We start from the raw sequence: 21,964 nt of genomic DNA, 5'->3' as shown, positions 1-21,964 counted from the left end.
TAAATACCTTCTTTCCTCACACAGTGAGCAGATTAATAAAAGGAAACGAATGCAGGTTTCCAAAAACATCAGCCCTTTCTTTAGAGCGCTCTCCCAGGGGTGCTGCCACAATCATCTGGAGCATGCGGGGGCAGGAAGGCTGCACTGCCTTCCCCACCCACATGCCCGCACAGGGGCTGCTCTCATGCCGTAGCACGTACAGCAGCCATCGGTGGCCAGTGGTACAGCAGCCATCGGTGGCCAGTGGTATGCTCCCTCACCAGGCAGCACCTGCCACAGTAAGGAAGCACATCCCTCCATATGCTCCCCCCTCCACGACAGTCTGGTAGATGTTCCAGGGAAGGTTTAGACTAGATATTAGGAAGCATTTCTTTCCCGAAGGGGTTGGTGGGCGTTGGAATGGGCTGCCCAGGGCAGGGGGGAGTGTCCATCCCTGGAGGGGTTTGAGAGTAGAGCTGACATAGCGCTGAGGGATCTGGTGTAGTTGGGAACTGTCAGTGTGAGGTTAATGGTTGGACTGGATGATCTTCAAGGTCTTTTCCCGCAGAGATGATTCTGTGATTCTGTGTGCCTCTACTGCACCCAGTCTCGTGTGGTCTCTGAATGCCGAGCAGATGAATTAAACAAAAAGGCCTTCCTGATACAAAACAACAGGGGCTCTCAATTAAAACCCAAATTTTATTGTAGTTCTATCCTATTACTGTGTAAAAATATGGGGGATTTTTTCATTCTGAATGCTTACAAAAAACACCGGTTAAAAGGCTGCAATCTTATGAATGTGTAATTATCATCAGTGACTTTGTATGAGGTAAATAGACAAACAGGCTACCATTTCTCTCTAGATGTACAGAAGAGTGATATTATGCTTTTGCCATGGTCACAATACATAGCACACCACCAGAATGGCTACAGACTGCCAGCCTCAACATTCATGTTTTTATTTGTATCAGACCTTGAAGCATTTCTGTTAAATAACCATCTTGGAACATAGAAAACTTTATTCATATGAATAATTAACTTTCTATGTTGTCTTTAAGGCACATATTTCTATCCAAATTTCATTTTGGTCCAGAAGAGCAATTGTATTTCAGACACCAGCTATCCAGGTAACTGACAGCTGGGTTTGTTGTAACTATCCTTATGTCCATAGACTTCAACAACATGTATTGAATTCACTGTCTGTACCGCAGCGTTGTGTCCTGGCACAGCTTGTTTCACGGCTGCACTACTGCTCTTGGTTAGCTTAGGAAAATGATCGTTGTCTTTGCAACACCTAGGAGCTATGATGTCCCGTGTCCACTCCTCCTGAAACCTGTAAGCATGAAGGAAAAAGTTATTTCTGTCTCATTTGCTCTGGTGAGGATACAGAACTTTCTAATCCATTTTATTTGCACATCAGGCATTTTGCAAACAGCTTGTGCTGTAGCATATGGACTCACTTCTCCTAGCATTAAAACCAGTTGGCAGCAGCGGGGCAAATAATTGTGTCTCCGTAAAAGCTGATGCAGACATTGAAAAGACTTACGAGGTTGGTTTTATTTGGGGTTGGGGCAGATGTTATTTGTTTGCTTTCTATCAAGTGAGTCCCCAGCTTCAATTTAATGCTTCGCTATCTGGAGAATATTACTAAGAACACTTGAATGCCGAGACTGGTGCAGAAGCAAAGTCCTTGCTTGGTTAGTGGAGCACTGTTGGGAGCACGAGAGCCAGTTGTGCCCAGGGGCATTCGAGGGGTTATTTGTAGAGCTGCCAGTGATGCCAATGCAATGCAGTTGCACAGTGGCTTGTGCTCAGCACTTGTCTGCCTGAGCTGGCTACCGGCTGGCCCTCCCAGAGGGGACTGCAGGCTGGGACTCTGGATTTGCCAGCCACGTGTGTATGCAGCACTGGTGGTCATCAATCCATCCCGCACCCCACCTTTCCACACCAGGAAAGGAAGGTTTGCCCAGCTATGGGGTAAGCCAGCAAAGGCTACTGACCCAGGCAGCACATAACCCAGCCGTGGATGGTATCAGCAGAGCAGCAGCGGCAGCAGAGATGGCAGAGCTGCTGAAAAGATGCTCAGTAAACTACACACAACTTGTTCAGGAAAACAGGGGGGACGGGGTCAGATTGTTCTTGAACTCTGCTGCCAGAGGCATGATGGATGCAGCAGGCTTTAAGCACACGGCTCTGTGAACCAGAGCAGGTAAGACACAGCCCTTTTGGGTCTGTGCGAAATTACTGTAGTCTGAGTGTGTGGGCTTTTGTAAACCATCAGTTAATCCACAGCAGCTGCTTGCACGCGGGGCAGATGCTGAGGTTGCTTGCCCCACATTCACTGCAGGTGAGCTGGCTCACGTGGCTGCTCCAGCTTCCTCTGAAGCGGTCGGTGCTGGCCACTGAGCACAGCAGCCTGTACACCCACATCCAGGACAACGCGGTCTTACCCTTTTGTACATGAAAAGCTGCTCAGGAAACAGAAGCTGCATTCTGCAATTATTAGTTGCAGAAAGCCAGCAGAAATGCTCATACACAGAACATGCATACGTATAGAAATCACAGGAGAATAACAGAAAATAAAACCAGACAACCGAGTTCTTGCTGTTCTGCTACGTAGTGGGTATATAGCTGATAGGTACATCTTTCCTGTAAAGGGGAATAACTCTTGCTCTTCACTGGAAAACTGCATTACAAAACTAATTGGGTCATGAGTTACAGTCAGATAGTGTAAAGGCATCTTTAAACACCTCTGCCTTTGATACAAGAAGGCACTGTATCACCGAAGTGAGAATACACTCATCAAGAAGGTGCTCAGATGAGCAGAATTTACCCACCTGTAATTTGGACAACGACAAACTCATCTACTTCTCAGAAAAACGCTGTGGTAACTTTACACACTTTGTATTGACCTGCACTGTTTTAACAGCACCTTTTAATCCTGGTGCATCAGCAAGTCCTCAAGTATCTTTGTGCTGGACACCAGAACACCTACCTGAGTACCCTGTGGCTTGCCATCAGGGAACAGAGGCTACATGGAGTAATGCTGCAGATCTCACTGCTGAAAGAAAGTCTTCTGAGATACTTGCTACTGAGCTCTTCTTTTTCTCTTTAATAGTATGAGGAACTCAGTTCCATCTTCTTGACATGGTAGTCAGTAGTTACAAAAGGGCGTGTACAGGAAGAAGAACTGGGATTAAGTTTTGCATGGGGTAGCCATAGCCTTTGCAAATAGCACTGCCAGGATTATAGTTCAAACCTAAGTATTCTGATTTTGTGCAGTAAATATAGCTTACCTGGGCAGAATTCATCCCATTCTGACATTTTCTCCTATAAAGCTCTGCATTGTGAAACTCTGCTGTGTAATAACCCACAGTCCACTCCCACCACCTCAGAAAGCCAAACTGACTAAAATTGTACTTGGAGGACAACTATACTCCTTCCATTTCAGGAACTATTAAGCTTCCATTGACTGAAATAAGTCTAGGATGAGGTGACAGTAGGCACCCTCCGTTCATTGCAGTACATCAAACCCTGTGGACATCAGGGGGACAGTGAAGTCAGTGGAGTTCTACCTAAGCAGAGGCTGAGAAGAGCTATTAAGAGGGCTGCAGTGTCGACAAGGGACAGATAAACTTGCATGCAGTGGGCTCTCCTCTGCATGCTTGGCTATCAGACGACGCCTACAGTTTGCATTTTCACCCTGGGAGCCCTGTACTTCTGAGTTTTTTTCAAGTGCTTCAACCTACCTTAAATCCATTTTCCAGCTGGGCTACTTCAGAACATCACGGTAAGAGGATTAGAAGACCTCCCTGTACTCTTATGTGGAAATGCAAATCCACCCAAGGATGCAAGGTGCTGAACAGCCTAGCTAGATGCAGAATGTATTTGACAAGGACAGACTTTATTTGACAGATAAAGTCAAAGCTCCCATGTGGGGAGAAGAACAGCCACCACAGCATTTGTCAATGGGTTTTAGAGGATTCAGAAGAATTTTGCTTTGTGTGACTTGAGAGCTGTTCCTAGCTAGAGGGGAAACCGCTGTTAACAGGACTGCTAAGAAGCGTGAGAACTCAGAGCAGAGGGGCTGCCACAATGCTGCCCGGTGCTGGCACTGGCTCTGAAAACAGATTTTTATACTGGAGGACAGGAGGGGATTTTTTTGTTGCTGTATGTCTGGTGACTTTGTACAAGACCCTGGGGTAATCATGGAAACATTATGAAAACAATAATAGCAGCTTTACTAAAAGCACATGTTGCTGTGCACACACCCTTCATGCTCGTTGCGATAACTGAAATTCAGAAATCGGTATAATTTAGCAGCCAGCTATCCTACCCTTTGTGACAGGGCCCCCAGATGAAACCACAGCTCACTTCCCCTGCCTGATCTTTCTTTGAAACATGCGTGTCAAAAGGTACTGGAAGATTTTAGTCTCTGAGAGGTGGCGATGGGGAATGCAGAGCACAGTAATAAGAAACTAGAGGGAAAAAAGCCCTCCATGAATAGAGAAGCTCAAGCTGGCACAACTTGCAGTGTGGGACAATCTATGTAAAAGCTTGAAAAGGAAATGCCCCTCTCCTGTGCTGCATCTCCTCCCCTTTGGTCCTAAGGGCCACACAATCATACATTGCATGTGTAGGGAACTGTATTAATTACGTAAAATTGAATTAAACCGGTCATTTGCTCTTTGCAGCCATTTCACAGGATTCTTTATGTAGCAAAGCATTAAACACCACAGTGATGATCAGTCCTACACCTCTTCCTGCAGCCCCAGGAACAGCCCTCTGGTGACTCTGCAATTTAAGCCTTGCAGCTGGGGGGGGTGTTGGGGGCACATTCACAGCTGCACAGACATTCAAATACCTGTGCAACCGTCCCCACACATGTAGCACAGCCTTGAGTGTAGCACAGCCTTGGGTGGCAGGAGCCAGCAGGGCTGACCTCCACATGCCCCAGCTCTGCATGCCCAAGCTTTCAGTCAAACAAGAGCAATTCCTGACAGCCAGGCCGACAATAAAAGAAAACACATGGATCTTTGGGAGGGAGTGAAGGGTCCAGCTCTCTGGTGAGGCTGCTGACCTTCAAAAGCACCCAGGTAAACTGGTTTCCCCAGGACCTCTAACAGTCTTCCACTAAGTCACTGCTGTAGAATATGTTTTGCCCCCTTAATTCTCCCACTGATGCATCTCCTGACAGTCATTCTAGGCATCCTGGTGGGTTTTTCTTGTTCGACTTTTGTTTTCCACCAAGCTTTGCAGCAGCCTGTCTCTACACATGGATATTTCTTCAAGAGTTGTCCCCTTTACACCACACTGTCCTGCCTCCTTCAGGTCCTTCAGCTTTTTAATCTCTTCTCTTTAGGTGTTCAGAGGGGAAAAGCAGCTGGGAAAGCGCCCTCAAGGGGGCAGAGGGCAAAGTAGGAATGTGGCCAAGGGTCCCATCCCTGCCTGTAGTTCTAGGAGGTCCTTTGGCTTACAGTCATGCTCCTCAGCAAGCTTGGGCAGACATTAATATTTTTTAGAGCAACACAAGTTTCTGGTTTGTGCCTTCCTTGCAACCCCTTACACAAGGAAGAGGAAAATTCAACCATTATAGCCACTAAATCAAAGAGAAAAAGAAATCACATTTCATTTTACCATGGAGGCCAAAGCTATGAGCTAATTTCACCAACCTTGCATATCAGTTCTTGGACTGACTAAAAACGCCGAGTTGCCTTTCCTAAAAGCATGCTGGCTTTTGCTTTTTTTGCAAAACCTTTTCACTTGGACACCTTTGTTGTTGGATTGTCTTTACTTGCTTTTTGCCAGGTACACTGGTAATGCATCTTGTAATCAAAAAAGGCTCCGGTACAAAAATTTCAGGGACTAAAAATATCTTCTGTGAGAGAACAGAATATACTAGCCTGTTTCTCTGCAGAAGAGATTTTTTCTTCTTGATAATATGCTCCAGCTGTAGTGGATATCTGAAAGGGGGACTTTAAACCTACTGAGACATGGACTTTTCCATTTAACTCACTCCTGCAGTCAGACCAGCTACTTCATAGAGAATGTTTTATAACTTGGCCTAGAGCTGTGTAAAATAATTCACCTCAAAACAGTCCAAATTTGGAACGCACAACTTCTTCCAAATGCTTCCACACCAAGGGCAAAAAATCACCCAAATTCTTTTTTGCTCTTTAGATGTGTTTTTGACCTGGACTAGTTTCTTTCTGGTTGTTATCTTAGCTGACGGAGGATGAAAGGGAGTCAGTGTACAGCCAAATTCAGTTCTCTCAATCACGGCACCTGAGTGTCGAAAACATTGGACCATCAATTCTCCCTTGCAAAGTAACAGCACATCCCTGAGTCGAGGGAGCATCTATTCCAGGATAGGTTACAGGAATGTTGTGCTGAAAAAGCAAAGGAATAGAGGCTTCCCTAGGTGGGGCTATTTCTTACCGTAATTAGGAAGCTGATGTAAACTGAAAAGAGCACTCTCAGCTTCTTCTTATTACTAGTTATCTGTATTTCTCCTGGGACAGCTATCTTTCTGTGCACGCTGATGTATCAATACGCTAGGGCTCAGTGGAGAGCCCAGTTCTTTAATGTCTTTGCATGCCAAAAAGGGTTTGCTGTTTGCTCTTACAACAGTTACACTAGATTGTGCATATTTTTATGATTTCTCCTAGAGGCGTGGCTAGGACTGCTTAACAGAAAAGAGGAGACTGCTATTCCAGTTTGGGAACCACAAGCAAGCTGCTGGAGTTTGCTCACCTTAACTCCAGGCAGGGGATCCCACAGCCAAACTTGCCTCAACCTACCTGTACCAACCACTGCCCCGGGGAAGAGCTACAGCTGACCCAGGGCAGCGGGTGAGCACACTCCCGTGACCACCTGAGCCTGTGCCCGCTCTTCTTCTCCAAACCAGCTGCTTCAGTATCGTCTCTTACTTACTCCATCTCTCAGATGTTACCAGTAGCTGGCACAGAGGAAGGACAGCTGGTCATTAAGCTTCTCTTTACTGATATTTTACCCTGTGCCTGTCACGGGGCGGAGGACAACCTGCCTGCTCAGGCAGCTGGTAAGTCCAATGTCTCCCCCATGGCTGTTTGCTGGGGATGGAAGAGGACTGCTCACCTCGGGTGGAGATTGCCAAGGCAAGTATTCCAGAGAAGGATCACTGCAGGGTCAGTCTTCCTCAGAAAATAACTGATGCAAAAATAACATACCCATTTCAGAAGGACTCAGCATGGTGTTTCAAAAGCAAGTTCCTCTGGAATGCCAAATGCCCCCAGTGCTCAGGGCTCTCCCCAGCAAGACCCACAGTGCCTGTCTAAGCCCAAGCAGATGCGGTGCTCTCCACGGCTTTTGGCAGCTCGCTCACTTTGGATGAACGATGCCAACAGTCCTGGTTCCATTCTTATGCAGAACCGGGAAGACTTTTAAATCTTCAAATGTTAAAGAGAGCAGAAGATAATGTCCTGACTTTAGGCTTTTCTCCTGATGCATGCTGCAGTCAGGCTGTGAGAGCTATTCCCAATATACCCCCATGTCGACAAGCCCTGTCTCTGCCTAGCAGTCCTCCTGGGGAGCTGTTTTGGAGATTCATGCACATTGTTCTCCTCAATCTATGTGGCCCAGAGCAGCAGCTAATCTCCCTCCCATAGATGGCAGACCCTTTTCTTCAGCTAATCTGTCTCAAACCTCTGTGTCCCGCAGCAACCTGCTATCTCTGCTCTAAACTTCTGAGAAGCAACACTAGGGAAAACATGTCCCTCCCAGCGGCCCCATGCCTTGTAACTTGTCTTTCCCTGCTCAACATTAGTTAGCTCTTCAAATACTATAAAAGAGAAAATGTGCTGTAAATGCTTGCAGCTCCTGCATATAAGGCTTTCTGCTAAAAATTGGTATTTTTATTCTCATTAGGGTTCCTTACATCCAAAATAAAGCAGTGGCATCAACAGTAACTGCATTCTGTGGTTAGCAATCCCAGGTATTTGCAGACACATTTCTCAGCATTTTAAAGCAATTTGTTCAAGCAGCGAAGAAGCCCGAATGGGGCTCACTATAATTAGAGTAGTTGCCACTAAAATTCAGCATTTCCCTACAAAACTATATATTCCTCACCTTCGTTCCATGCTTCAAACACAAGGGGAAAAAGATCTTATTTCAGGGCAGACAAGTCCAGAACAGCACACTGGAGTCTCTACTGTCCAACAGCTGGGCTTCTACATTATTTATAACTTCTGTCCATCAGCATTCTGCATCCATATTATGTCACCTCATTACAGCCAAAATTAGCTCATCAGCACACTAAGGCACTGGTTTAAGAGGTGATAGTTTTTTAATCCTAAATTACTCTGTAAACCATAACAAATATCTTACCTGTCTGAAAGAATTGCCTTTTTGTTTTATTTAATATTGGCTTACCTGAAAAAAAGTTGGGTTTTTATTTTATTTATTCTTACAGTATTTTTGATCCCTAAAGTGGTGAATCAAAATGTTAATCTCCAGTTAATCTCTAAATCTATTGCAATTAAGTCTGAAAAGCAGCATGACCTACATCCTTTTCTAGTCAAAAATAGGCTAAGATACACTCAAGAGGGTCTTCTTCAAGGGTGGAGGAGTTATCACTCTTCCAGATACTTCATATGTTACGTGAAGAAGCACCAGAACAGTTTTCTATAAGAAAAGGAAATGCTATCATAAAAACAACTTAAATTGCCAAGCCTCCACCCACTCCTTTCTCAGACAGGCACCTCTCATGTCTCAGCCTTCCCCATCTAAGTGGGTTGCAGAGCCACTTCCCATGGCTGTATCACAGAGGACAATGTGTACCGCAACCCTGAAAAAGGCAGGGAGAAAATGATCAGCCGCCCGTGCTTCGCAGGACAGTTCCTTATTAGACAAACAAAGCAGGATTTCTGATTTGCTCAGAGGTCTAACGATACCTTGCATGAATTCCTCCAAATGTCTGAAATGTTAAAACAAGAATAGAATAGAATAGAATAATTTCAGTTGGAAGGGACCTACAACCATCATCTAGTCCAACTGCCTGACCGCTTCCATGCTGACTAAAACTTAAGCAAATTAAGGTCATTGTCCAAATGCCTCCTAAACACTGACAGGCCTGGGGCATTGACCACCTCTCCAGGAAGCCCCTTCCAGGGTTTGACCACCCTCTTGGTAAGGAAAAGCTTCCTAACATCAAGTCTGAACCTTCCTTACGAAGCCTTGGTTAAATTATCTTTTGGCTTGTTTGTGACCATGGACACACACTTAGGTTCACATGTGCACAGCAATACACAGACTCTTTCCTTTGGGCTTGCTTGCCCTCGGTTTTGCTGCTTTTTTCCAACCACACCACATGCCTTTATTTATTTCCTCAGACAATCGACGATGTAACAGCCCCACCACTATAGCAACACCAACACAGTTAGAGATTTCCTCCAAGCGTAGGCTGCCAACACATCCACTTCATGTTAAACAGAGAAAGGTACCACAGACACCACCCAGGTAGTGCCCATGTCCCTTCATGCTGGCATTCCCACCATAAGCCAGCTTCTTGTTTGCACCTCCCCGGGGATTTGCCTGCACTGTCCTGCTGTTCCCAATAAGCTGGATGTGCGCAGGATGATGAAAATTAGCTTAATTTTCTACACACAAAAAGTAAGTCTTGCAAATGAAACACAAACACATTTGTCGTCTCCAGGAGCTGGCATGAAATACGTTAGAATTCCCACACGCATCCTGCGCACAGATCCATTTAACAGAATTAAACAGTAGAAATCAGCATCTTTTACTAACCTTGATTAAACAGATCTTATTTGAGTGAAGAAAGGGACAAGGTACAAATTGAGGAAGGGTCACACCTGTTCCTAAAGAGAGATTTATTCAGAGTCTGTCAGCTTCAATACCATTTCCATCTCTTATTAGAAGCGGTGCCCGTTCACCATGTGCGAAACAGCTAGACTTTTGGCTCTGGGGTACACAGACTAATACACCTTCTCTCCTAGCTGATTTTTGCTCTGGCTAGTGATTAGCCAGGATCACATCACTCTGCATGGTGGAAATGCAGTACACCTTGATTAACAGTGGGCCTCGTGCATCAGGAGTTGGGTATGTGCGCCAGTATTTAACACAGCCTGTGTACTGTTCTACATAGGAGAAGAAGAGTTCAGAGGCTTTCCTCCTCCTGTCCTCTGCAATTCCCCACTGAAGTTTATACATTCTCCAATTTTCTAAAGAAATAATAAACTTGATGATTTCTGGCCCCAGAGAAGCTGCTTATCTGGAGGAACTGTATATTCCCTGCTACTTTCAGTCAAGAAAAGGTGTACAAAATTTGGTAAACATAATACAGCAGCTTCTGCTCGGTGGAGTGGTGCAGATAAGAACCCAGAAGGAGCTCGAGACTCCAGCAGAGCACTAACCTCTGTTTACAGCCCTTTATAAGTTTACCCATGTTATTTTAAAAGCAGATTACACTTATTCAAAACATGAACCAAAATTAAAAATTGCATCCCAAGTCTTCTAAAAACCATTTAGGTTATAATCAGCATTTAATTAGCTTTATACATCTTCCCGAAATCACCCAGAGCTAGAAATTGATTAAGCAGCCATCAGACTTTTGTGCAAGTGCTCTATTTGAATATGATTTCCAGCTGCACTGTGACATGGAAGTAGGTTTATAATCTGCATAAAATTGCTTTCTGCAGGTAACCACTACAAATCATAGATACTGCTGTACATAAAAGCTGTACAAGTGAGCACTGAATTCAAAGCAAACAAGGAATGTGCTATATATTATCATACATGACAACGAAGCAGAACCCAAAGGATATAAAAGTGACGTGTGTTTATATGAATGGTAATAGCAAACCAGCATTAGGATGTAACACATTGTCTGGTTTTCTTTTGTCAGCAACAACACAGCCAGTCATAACACATCTGGACACTTTCAGAGATGACTTTGGACTGACACAAACAATACCTCTGCCCACCATCCACAGCCTGTGATGCACTTTATTTCACTGTGAGCATTCACACTGCCTTGTGGGTTAGGATCCCATCGTGTTTGCCCTGCACACCTCGATAAATACCTGGTATTTCTCAAGGGAGCTTTTGCAGTCACCAAGGGCTAAATGGTCATACTCAATGCTCACCCTGAGCCATACCACAGCCCCAGTTGTCCCTGGCTGCCTCCTCTCCTAAGGCTCTTAGGCAAGCTGGCACCTTGGTACCACTAACCAATACAGAGTAGTGACTTTCCTGCTGCCATTTAGCATCTGTTTAACAAAGCCAATTAAAAACCTCTCTCCAGTTAATCTGGTGCAACCTTCCCTGCAGACAGGCTTAACCAGGCACTGCTGGGGATAGATGAAAGGAGCTGTAAGAAGGGAGGTCATGCTCAGCTTCTCTGCTGTCTCACCTTCTGGCAACGTTAATTCCCCACAAGACAGGTAAATTCAAGAACAAGCCCTGACAATCCACTGGCATCACATCCTCTTCAGGGGCATCACTTTAAAATGCATTTTCGAGGAACCGTCTTTCTAAAATTTGTTCACAAACTCATTCCAAGCCACTGTATCTTAATAGCCTTACCTGTAGAAGCCTTGGTTATCATATGCCATGTTAGTCACATCATCAAATACGGATTTATTCCTGAGTTTCTTATTGTTGTTGTTGTTTCTTCCCTTAAAACCAAAGTAAGCAGCTTGCATGTGCTCTAGTTCTTCAGTTCTGAGCTGGTACCAAAGCTGCATATCTCTGTGAATAAAGCAAGGGGTAAAATACATTACTGTGATAAATAGCTTCATACCTGAGCTTTTATCTGACCACCTAAATCCAGGTTTACTGAAGACAGCACTTAAACACATGCTGAACTTCAAGTGTAAGCCAAATTTCCAGAGGCTTAAATACCTTAAGGTGGGGAGTTCTTAAATAGCATAAATATTGTTCTGTAAAATAGCGTTATTTTAAGTATTATCCAGCACTCCTTAAAAAGCAAGCAAAGAAACAAACAAAAAAGAGCTATTTTCTTATGAGCACCTGTGGATAGTTCAAAGAAACAACACCCCAATAATTATGTCAGTTTGATTCAGAGGATTTTGAGACTCCAGGTAATAGGGAAAGTCATGTAAGGCATGATGTTGTGTTACTCTTCACATGGACCTTCATCAGTGACACACGTCAGGCCAGATCCTGTCATATGTAAAAAGACTACAGACCATCCCCATTTTATGGAATAAATTATTTCAGAAAAAGAAGCATTTTCTGTGAATTTTTGCAGCACTGACATCCCTAAGGGTTCCAAAATCACCGGTCAGGTTGAAGAGATGAATTGACTTAAAGATGGAAGAGACAGCTAATGTTGCTTTTGTTAAAAGCAGAGCTTATTTGGTTGCCTTCAGGATTTCCTTTCCAAAATGCTCAAGGTGCTTTTCATGCTGCTTTCTACAACTCTGGGGCAAAAAAAAAGAATCACAATTTCTTTTCTTGTTTTTAAAAGAAGTCTACGATTCACATAATCACAGACATTCACACTAGCTGAAGGGGCAAGATTAAATTGTGAGGGCTGGCAATGCTGATGTTGGTGTCATTTCTGTCCTCTCAAGATGTAACCCTGCTCCTCCCAAAGAAAATGGCAGCTGCGCTCACGCAGTGGGACAAGATCTGTGAGGAGGCTAAGTTATGTGAGGATTCTCAGCAGCCTTTGTCATTTTTCTCTCCAAATGCAAGGATAACACACAAGATGGTACTTCAAAGATCATCAGACACCTTGCAAGACAGGTTTGTAGTGATTTCTTCTATTAAGACCAATTAAGAGAGACCAAGGAAAGCAGACAGGCAGACTCCAAAGCTAAAGGCAAGATGAGGACATCCTCCCTACTCCACGGTAAAGACTCCCTTTTCTTTCAGAGATGGTCTAAGAGACACTTACTTAACTAATGCCCTACCAAGTATCCTCATTTTGTATTAAGCTGTCAAGCCTGCAGCTTCTCTTCAAATGAATGATTTTAGCATTCAAAAGTTGATCCACATTTTCCAACTACATCGACAAAAGAGAAGCTACACTGTAGCGGGCAGTCTGTAGCATGGGCTGTGGGTTGAGCAAGTTTCACACAGGGATGCGTTACTCTTTCTCATGTGACGTGGACAGTTTCTACATCATCTCAGTGACTTTCTGACAGTGGGGCCAAGCCACACAATGTCTATAGTGCCCCCAGGTTTCCTCCCCGGACCAGGGCTCAGTTGTGGCCAGGTTGGGTTGCAGGAGCTCCTTCAGGAGGCAGTCAAGGGAGGACAGAGGGCAGCATGGAACCAAGAAGCTCCCAGCAAAGTGGATTATTTTATGTCCTGATGACAGAACTAGGTCAAAATGTCTGGTGTGAAGGGCTTTTCTTTTGTAAGAGAAAAATATCAAGTCATCAATGTCATGTGAACAGCTAATTTTGACAAAACTTCATTTAAAATAAATGAAAAACAAGGACTTTGATACAAATAGTATTACCAAAAAAGAAAAGTGGAGATTCCAAAAATGCCAATCAACCCTTTGATTTCAAAATTTATTTCATGCTATCTGTGAAAACCTAGTATTATGAATGACACCAAAGACTTTTTTTTTTTTTTTCCCCTCACAAAATCCTCTCGAGGGAAATAGAAAATCTGTATTTTGGGTACAATCAGATTTTGAAATGACAGAATTTCCCCCCTAAGCTGGTTCCCACGCAGCTCTAGATAAAACACAGCTTGGAGCAGCAAGACCTTCATTTGTGTCCTCCCCAGTCTCCCTCTACTCTGCCGGTACTCTCCCTCACTCCAAACACTTATCTGAAGCAAGAAGAGGCTTAAAATAAACCTGAAGTGCAGCTTACTGCCTGCACAGCAGGCATCAGCAGGATGGGGTGCAGCCACCCCACTGAGTTACCTGCAGTGGTGGGAACAATGAGCTGGAGAAGTGAGAGGGGAGTGGAGAAGAGGGGCCTGGGGAAAACCTTCTGCCGCAGGTGACTTTGGAGGGATACTCCATGAACAGCAGTGGCTCGGCTTTAGGGTACAGCCAGGTGTGGCCATGCACCACCCTTTACACTGAGTTTTTATAATGGGCTGGATTGGTAAATTTTACTTCTTTCCATGCCTGTTCATAATCCTGCCCACTGATTTGTGCTTCAAGCCAGAAGACAAAACCCTACATCCTTCCAGCTCTGCATTGTGACAGCTTTACGTATGCTTTGCAGACAGTGAGGGCTTTGATGATTTGGACATGGGTAGATTCATTTTCCTAGCAGTGTTCAAGGAAAGAAAAGGGAAAAAAAAAAAGGAAGACAGAGAGAAGAAGGGAAAACTTAAATAATCTTAATTCAAGGAGAGAAAGATTGGGCCAGCAAATAAGACTTGTATGTTCATCTGCATAATCCTCGGTAAATCCAGATCTGCCCAGGCCCGCTGAGATCATCTGATATTAACATACATTAGGTGCCTAAACCACTCTTGAATTTCATGTCCTTCTATGCCTAAAGCCCGACCTTTAAGGTTAAGGATTTTAAGTAACTAACATCATTGCAGTGTTGCGAGCATAAAGTCCTTTGAAGCTGTCTGCTATCACAGGAATGGAGTCCATATGATGTATAGTCTTAGGCCAGTTTTAAGAATCTTTTCTTGACATACCTTTGAGTCCTCCTCCTTTCACTTTTCTTCACACACTTGAGAAGACAACAAGTTAAAAAAGCCATGGACATCAGCAGGATGATGGCACAGCTCACAATGGAGGCAATCACTGCAACCTTAAATCCAAAAGTCTCATATTTTGATATGGCTGCAGGAAAGCAAACACAGAAGCATGTTTCTAAGGTCAACCCATGAATTTATCTTTCACATTTGCATTAAACCATGCTGAAGCCTACCTGCTTCACACTTCTGCTAATAATAGTGAGGACTTACAAGTTAGTATGCATCAAGATACCAGAGTATCTTGGCTTCAGTTTAGAGCTACACAAGCCTCAAACTCGTCTATTTAAAAATCTCCTGTTTATAAGATACTAATGAATTGTTCACAAGTCTTTCACCACTGCAATTAATTAAACACAACGCCTTTAGCACTCCAGTAGCTAAAAAGCACAACTTTGTCAACATATCAAATGCAGATGAGCTAGCAGACTCTTATAAGCAATTGTTAACAAGGACTGGAGCTGCAAAAATGAATACTGACAGGGATAAATGGGTTTAAAGAAGCCCATTAGAGTGAGGACAGTTCCATATAATTACATCCTATTTGCCAGGCAGCAAACAACAGGTCTTTCTCTGTTTGGGGAAGGATGCAGGATAGAAGGGACAGTATATGCAGGACTGAGTGTTCACAGTGATCTGATGCTGGAAGTGAATCATCCAGACAAACGGAGGAGTGGTAATGTGGCGTGGCACAGCTAAGGCAGATCTCCACCAGCTCATTTGGAGCACTAAGCATGTCTTGCTGCAAAACTCATCTAGTTCTTCCAGCACCAAGATGACCATCATCAGAAATGGTTCAGCTGAGCTCCACACAGTGTCATATTTCTGCAGCTTCTGGAGGGAAGGATTTCTCTCATTTTTCTTTAATGGAATCTCTCAAATGAGAGACAAAAATAGCTGAGTTTGTGAGAGAGTGGTAAGTGTCTAAAAGAGCCACCCATCTACTGACTATTTAAAATTATACAAGGTCTGAGACACTGACTGAGATTCTCAAAGCTCAGAGGTACCATGCTTGACTTCTAGTCAGATTACTAACAACCTTATAATAAATAAGAAGGAATACAGCAGGAAAGGTAGTTAATGTTGTTGCCATTCAAACTCTATTTGTCATTATGGTAACTTTCCCATGTGGCTGCCCACAGGCAACAACCTGCGATTCTTTTATAGCAAAAATATCTTCAGAAAAGAAAGCCGGGAGATTAGAGGATTTGAAAATATGCTTGCACATTACTTGGTCATATCTATACCTCTTCTACAGCTTGCAGCTACAGAGCCAGTTACTCTGGGTGCAACACTACTGGAGTCGGTGACATGAGACCAGGCATAAACCTGACAGAGTCTTTTCTGTGTTATGATAATGAATGATGTCAGAACACACAGGGAACACAATTACAGTCGGTGGGGGCAACTTTGAAGGAAATTGAGTTTGTCTTTTTCCTTGCACAGATGTCTAGAATTAATCCTAGCGTTGTAGGAGATAGGCAGGGCAGAATAAACACAGTCCGAAAAGGACTGGGAATGGTTTGAAAAGGACCTTACGCTTGCAGGAGGGCACTCCGGCTGTCCACTGGGTACTGTTCCCTTTCCAAATGCAGGTGATGACGCCCGGTCCCTCCAGCTGGTGCTCAGCAGAGCACTGGAACGTTATCACTGTCCCCACGGCTGTGCCATTGCCGTGAATGACCTGCAGTGTGCCAAGCCGGGGAGGGAAGATGCGGCTGCACTGCCCTGCAGAACAAAACCAAAGCAAGACAATGCAGTGCCAGAGCCAAAAGCAAAGGTCCACTTAAATTTTATTGTGATCAGATCGTAAATCAGTCCAAGTTAACAGTTAAAACAAGTAACAGACCTCGGGGTGGGCAATTCTGACTGCTCTGCCAAGTACGTGCCCAAGGCCAAACCCCCTTCCGTGACATTCAACAGCTCCACTGCCCTGACCCCCAGCGCAAAGAGGGGTTTTACTCCTGTTGCAACATTATCTGCTTAGACTGATACATATTAAACATAAAAAAAAAAAAAAAAAAAAAGAAGTTATTCTGTGAGTGTCATGGTCTCCTACAGAGTCCTGTCTTGTTGGACTCTGTGTGTTATTAATTAAGTGCTCAGGCTGGCATCTTCCATGCTGGGAGTATTTGTAACACATCCTCCCCCATGCAAACTTTCCATGATCTAATGGACTGATCACATATTTCAGCATTTCAGACTACTTGATAGCATCTTCTCATGATCCTACAGAAACTTCCTATCATTCAGGAGCACTGCACCTCTGTTGGTCTTGGCTGAATTGAGCCAGTGGGTTCAAAAGCCACAGGGAGGGACAGAGAGACACATACAGCACAAGTACATTCATCTTATCTCCGTTTTCAAGTGACAACTCTGCTTTATAGTACATCATTCATTTTTAGTACATTTTTGTTCATTCATCTTTTCTCTTTCTATTTCTTTGTTGTTCATACAGCTGTTCTTTGAGTCATGGAGCTGTTCTCTTGGCCACCTAATGTCAGCCACTCACTTTATACATTGAGTTTTATTGTCACAACACTCCTTGTTTCACACTCATTTTAAAGACAAATTTTAATGATTGGTCATTAAGACAACATATGACATCCAGATACACTTCAAAAACAACAACAATAAATAAATGTTCTGGGTTTGTACATGTGCACTGACAGAATCTGGAAACTCTTTTAATAATATTTTTGCTTTTTTAAAAAACATTTACTAAATATCAGAACCGCTTCTACATCAGAACCCAAGTTCCCTGTCTTTCACAGGATTTCCAAATGACTTCAGCAGACTCAGAGGCAACTGCGTTGCAGTTGCAAGGCCAGACCAGGCACTATGTCATAAAAAAAAAAATTAAAAGGAGGATAATGTTTCCCACAATTGCAGGCAAATGAAATGTAGAGTTTTAACAGTCTCCTTGAGAACACCTTGACAGAATCACATGTTGATAGCAAATCTATTTTATTTTTAATACTAAAACTCCCCCCTGGTCATTAATTAATGTTAAGCTCCTGTGATCAAACCCCAGCAGACAGGCTTACTACCTATCTTCAATTTACGCTCTTAAAAACCCCAGCCCCCTGGAAAACAAACCCAAAGAAATCTCAGCAAAAGACCAAACAAAAGCCACAGTGACAATTACTGGTCTAATCTACTAAGTAAATATGTACTGAGGACCAGTTTTTAAGAACATGCCTGGTTTAATTCCATGCAGATTATTTCTGTTTGTTTTGCCACTTCTTTCAGTCTCTTACTGTGGCAGCAATTCATCTCAATGAGAGCAAATATTTTCTAGAGGGTTGTTTCCCATCACCTCTTGTGCTTCCCTCCAAAATCCCATTACTGGAATACATGGGGTGTGTGCATTGCACAGCCTTCTTCCTCACTCCAGAGGAGCCTTACAAGCTCAGGGTTTTCTTTTTACCTTAATCACCCAGAGACTTGCCATGAAAAAACATTGTTCTAAGCTGCAATATATCTACCTTTTTGCACTTTACACTTTCAAGACTATTTTTAGATACTGGAACACATACATAGACTTCACATCGGTGACACTTGTAGCAGCCCAAGATACAGAAGAGCAATTCAGAGCCAAATTGTGTTCAAAGTACATCTACTTAGCCACCACAGCAGTGCTCACTAGATGCTTTCAGTAGACTTACTAGTTTACCTTGGACTCATTATTCAGCTTCTGCTCGCCAAAGAATAGATCATTTGGCACTGGAATCTTTCTTTCAAGACATATTTCATTTAATCCAGCATTGACCATCCTGAGTACTGTGTGCAGCCGTAGCTGGTTCAAGTGCTCTTGACCCTTTCCTGCACTGTCCTTGCCCATGATGCTATATGCCGAGTGATTAAAACCTCTGAACACTTGTGACCTTGTCAGCATTATTCCTCAGCCATGGATTTTAAAATATTTTGCTTCCCTTGAGGACTACAAAGATTTCTAACAGCCAATATCCCTTGAAACCATGGATATTGCCTTGCTGCGGCTGGGGCTGTAACAGCATTATGTCATTCCCAGATGATCATTCCCATGTGAATGTAATTGGAGCAGGAACCCCAGAGGCTCATCTTAATGACAGCTAATGAGAGCTAAACTTTTGAAAGCTTCTAGACATGGCTTTACACAGATGTTGAGCTGAAAGTTCAGCAACTGCATTTCATGCACCTGCATTTGGCCAGAGCAGAAATACTATTTCTTCTTCTAAGATCCTAAGAGCTTTTCAACACAATTTCTTCCCACCAAAGTCAAAACATTGAATGTGCCACTATTTTTTGCTTTTTAAAAATGCTTTTATTGAAATGCATAGATGGACTTTTGCTGTATGACTTTGTGAATTTAATATCTCTGGATAAAATTTGCCCTCATTTTAATCATCAATGTTCTTCTAATAACTCATTTGTGAAATCTCTTCTGTAAGCTCTAGCATCCTTTGCTATTAACTATCTATAATGCTTTTGCAGTTACTTGTTGCATTCACTTTTCCGCTAGGTTAATTTTACCCTTCTGTCTCCAGAAAATCATTATTTAGGTAAACTTCCACACTTATATTTATATAAGCAGATGTTCCATATAGACTTAGCCTTTCAATACTCTTCAGGCATGTTTATCTGACTAAATCTACTGAATCGAGATGACCACCAGCCATCCAATTCCCTTCAGGGCACTAAGAGTTGAACAACTTCAAGTTCCTGCAGCTACTTCTGCAGCTTCTTGAAAAGCAAGAGCTGATTTATACAAATGCATTTTTTAGCTTGGCTTTACACTAAGAGGATATTCAGTGTTCCAAAAGTATCTGAATCTGCTGCTACCGCCTGCCAACACAGAAGGGCACTAGCTATAGTAAATAAACAGATTATTTCATATGACAAATAAGTGTCCTCAAAGTAAAGACACTGAAGTGTAGCATATTCCCTAAATTCTTCATTAACCCAAACCTCTGGGTTTAGGCACATATGTAATTTCCAGGCACTGAAAAATAAAGAGTAATGCAAGAATTAAGACAAAATAATCCAAAACATCTCTTCTCATGCACAGCCAGGATTATCTATATTGCAAAACTGAATTGTGAGAAAGACTTACCATATGGTTTCATTGTCAGCAAGCTATGGATTTATGTTTTGCCGCTAAGAGAGCAAAAACAAGAGAGCAATCTAGGCGTGCCTGCCCATTAAACATTTCCTGTGCTCCTTCCATAGAGAAACATAGAGACTAAAAATCAAATACATCACATAAGTATATACCAACATTATCTAAACCACAGCAATAATTACCTGAAAGCATGTTATCAAGATTGCTACTCACTGTTTGTGCAGAAAGGGATCAATTCATGACTTTGCCTCATTATTCCCATACACATCTAACTCAAGCCTTTGTGTTGCTTATTGTTGACTATTTAATGCAACTTAAAAACACGCTGGAATAACCAGATGCCAGAAAGAGACAGAATATTAGCTTTTATAAACCCCGCAGAAAATAAACATCCTGGTATTATTTCTGCAAGCCTATTTTCCTACAGAAGCACGCCTTAGAAATTAGTGTCCCTGAAGTCATAGGCAGGGACTCCACAGCAGCCTCCCAGAAGAGGTCTTGGAAGAGCTCACTGTGTCAAAAAGCAAAAGAAAAGCAGATAGAAGTGAAATATGAAATAAAGCAGATGTTCACTCACAAAAAACATCTTGTGTGAGTGAAACCGCATGGCCCTGCCATGAGTCCCGTCGCAACCACCCTGCCTTCACGCTCTCGCAGAGCTGGCCATGACTCGGGCTGGGCTCTTAAATGCATGAAGTGCTGCAACAGCAAATGGCTACCAGGAGTAGTTTATCCTCCCACTAGAAAAATCAGACACTGGCATGGCTTTTTGAGAAATTAAGTGCTAAACATAACATCAATCAGCAGTAAAAGTGAGGCGGGGAGACCCAGGCTCTTGAAGCTGCAGAGCCTGAACAAGGTCCCCAGCTGTGCCACAGCCACGGGGAAGGAAGCTATGGAGACCTCCTACTGCTTGGCAGCACCAGGTAACCTGCTTCAACCTTTTCTAACAAAAGCACGTGGCAGAAATGGCATGATTTGACTTTTCCTACCTATTTCACTGGTTCCCAAGAGTCACTCTAAAGCCAAGATGCTGGAAAGCTCTTAGAGACCTGTCTGCCTTCCAACACGCGGGTACGGCCTTACAAAGTTACTCCCCTGGGGAAGGTTTTGGAGGTCCAGGCGTGGCACAAACCACATGCACCATAATACAGCCCTCTGCACACACAGGCTGTAAGGACCAGCAGGCAGGGCCAGGCTCGGCCGCTGCTGCCCAGGGGAGCTTCATGCTCCAGAGTCTGATAGAGACATGCAAGAACTGCAACAGCAGCTGCGCAGGCGGCTGTTCCCCGGGGTCAGTTCTTGGGGGGAACCATCTGGACAACTGCACACAGTAAAACAGGAGGGTACCTACAGAAGACATCTGTAAGAGCACATTGTCTGAAAAAAGAAACACAGCTTGTTGGGTCTTGCCTCTGCCTAATTTCAGCAATTCCAAATGAAAACAATCTCTATACATCATTTGGGGTTTCTACTGAAAAAGTATTTTTAAAATTGTGAAAGAGGGAACCCAAATTCTGATCATTCTCACAGGCAACCATTAAGCACTCGTGGAAATGCTTTTTCAGAAAAGCTTATTCTCCCACTGATAAGGCACTTCCATGTAATTAAGAGATAAGAAGGGAAGGAGAGAAAAATGGTATTTGAAGCGAGTTTCTGTGTTTACACATCCATACACAAATGAGCTCTCTGCTCATTCCTCTATTATAGCAGATACCGTAGGCTCACTCTTAACAACTTCCCTCATTTCTTTTTCTGTGGTCTGTTTTGTAGGTAAAACTGATTTTTCAACACACTTCTGGCAACGTAATTAACAACATGCAGTAGCTATGCAGGGTGAAGGGGTGCTGGGGCTCCCACGCCAGGCTGAGTCTCATGGGCCGTGTTTCAGGCAGCACAGCTTTCCTTCTCACCATGCTCAGGGTCACGGGCAAGGCGGGAGCCCCCAGGACGAGTGAGCACATCTCAGCACCCCGCGTGCTTCCTCATGTGCAGCAAGTCTCTGTCAGGAGCACGTCTGTGATTTCAGTTCAGCCACGGCAGAGTTTGGGCAGCAGCTGCCATCAGAGGAGGAACCTTTCTGGCTTAGAGCAGGGAAGGGAGCACCTACAGTAGAACCGAGAAGCAAATGCATCCAGAGAAAAAGAAACAGCAGTGTCAAATGCCAAGCAG

The 21,964-nt window shown here is 43.6% G+C and overlaps 1 protein-coding gene across 1 annotated transcript in view; it reads right to left on the bottom strand.

Annotated features, from left to right (window-relative positions):
• Window positions 1–407: 407 nt before the first annotated feature.
• Window positions 408–21,964, bottom strand: part of SUSD3 (sushi domain containing 3) — a 36,678-nt gene continuing 15,121 nt past the window's right edge. Inside the window, exons 2-5 of the mRNA XM_074914269.1 lie at window positions 16,228–16,416; window positions 14,629–14,776; window positions 11,563–11,727; window positions 408–1,312 (exon numbers count right to left, since the gene is read on the bottom strand). Of these exons, the coding sequence (XP_074770370.1) occupies window positions 1,099–1,312; window positions 11,563–11,727; window positions 14,629–14,776; window positions 16,228–16,416 (716 nt within the window). The 3' untranslated portion in view covers window positions 408–1,098. The remainder of the gene's footprint in view (window positions 1,313–11,562; window positions 11,728–14,628; window positions 14,777–16,227; window positions 16,417–21,964) is intronic.

The sequence above is a fragment of the Athene noctua genome, chromosome 10 (assembly GCF_965140245.1).
Source record: "Athene noctua chromosome 10, bAthNoc1.hap1.1, whole genome shotgun sequence".
NCBI classification, from domain to species: Eukaryota; Metazoa; Chordata; class Aves; order Strigiformes; family Strigidae; genus Athene; species Athene noctua.
Note: the sequence above shows the minus strand (reverse complement) of the source record. Positions and strands in the feature narration are given on the sequence as shown.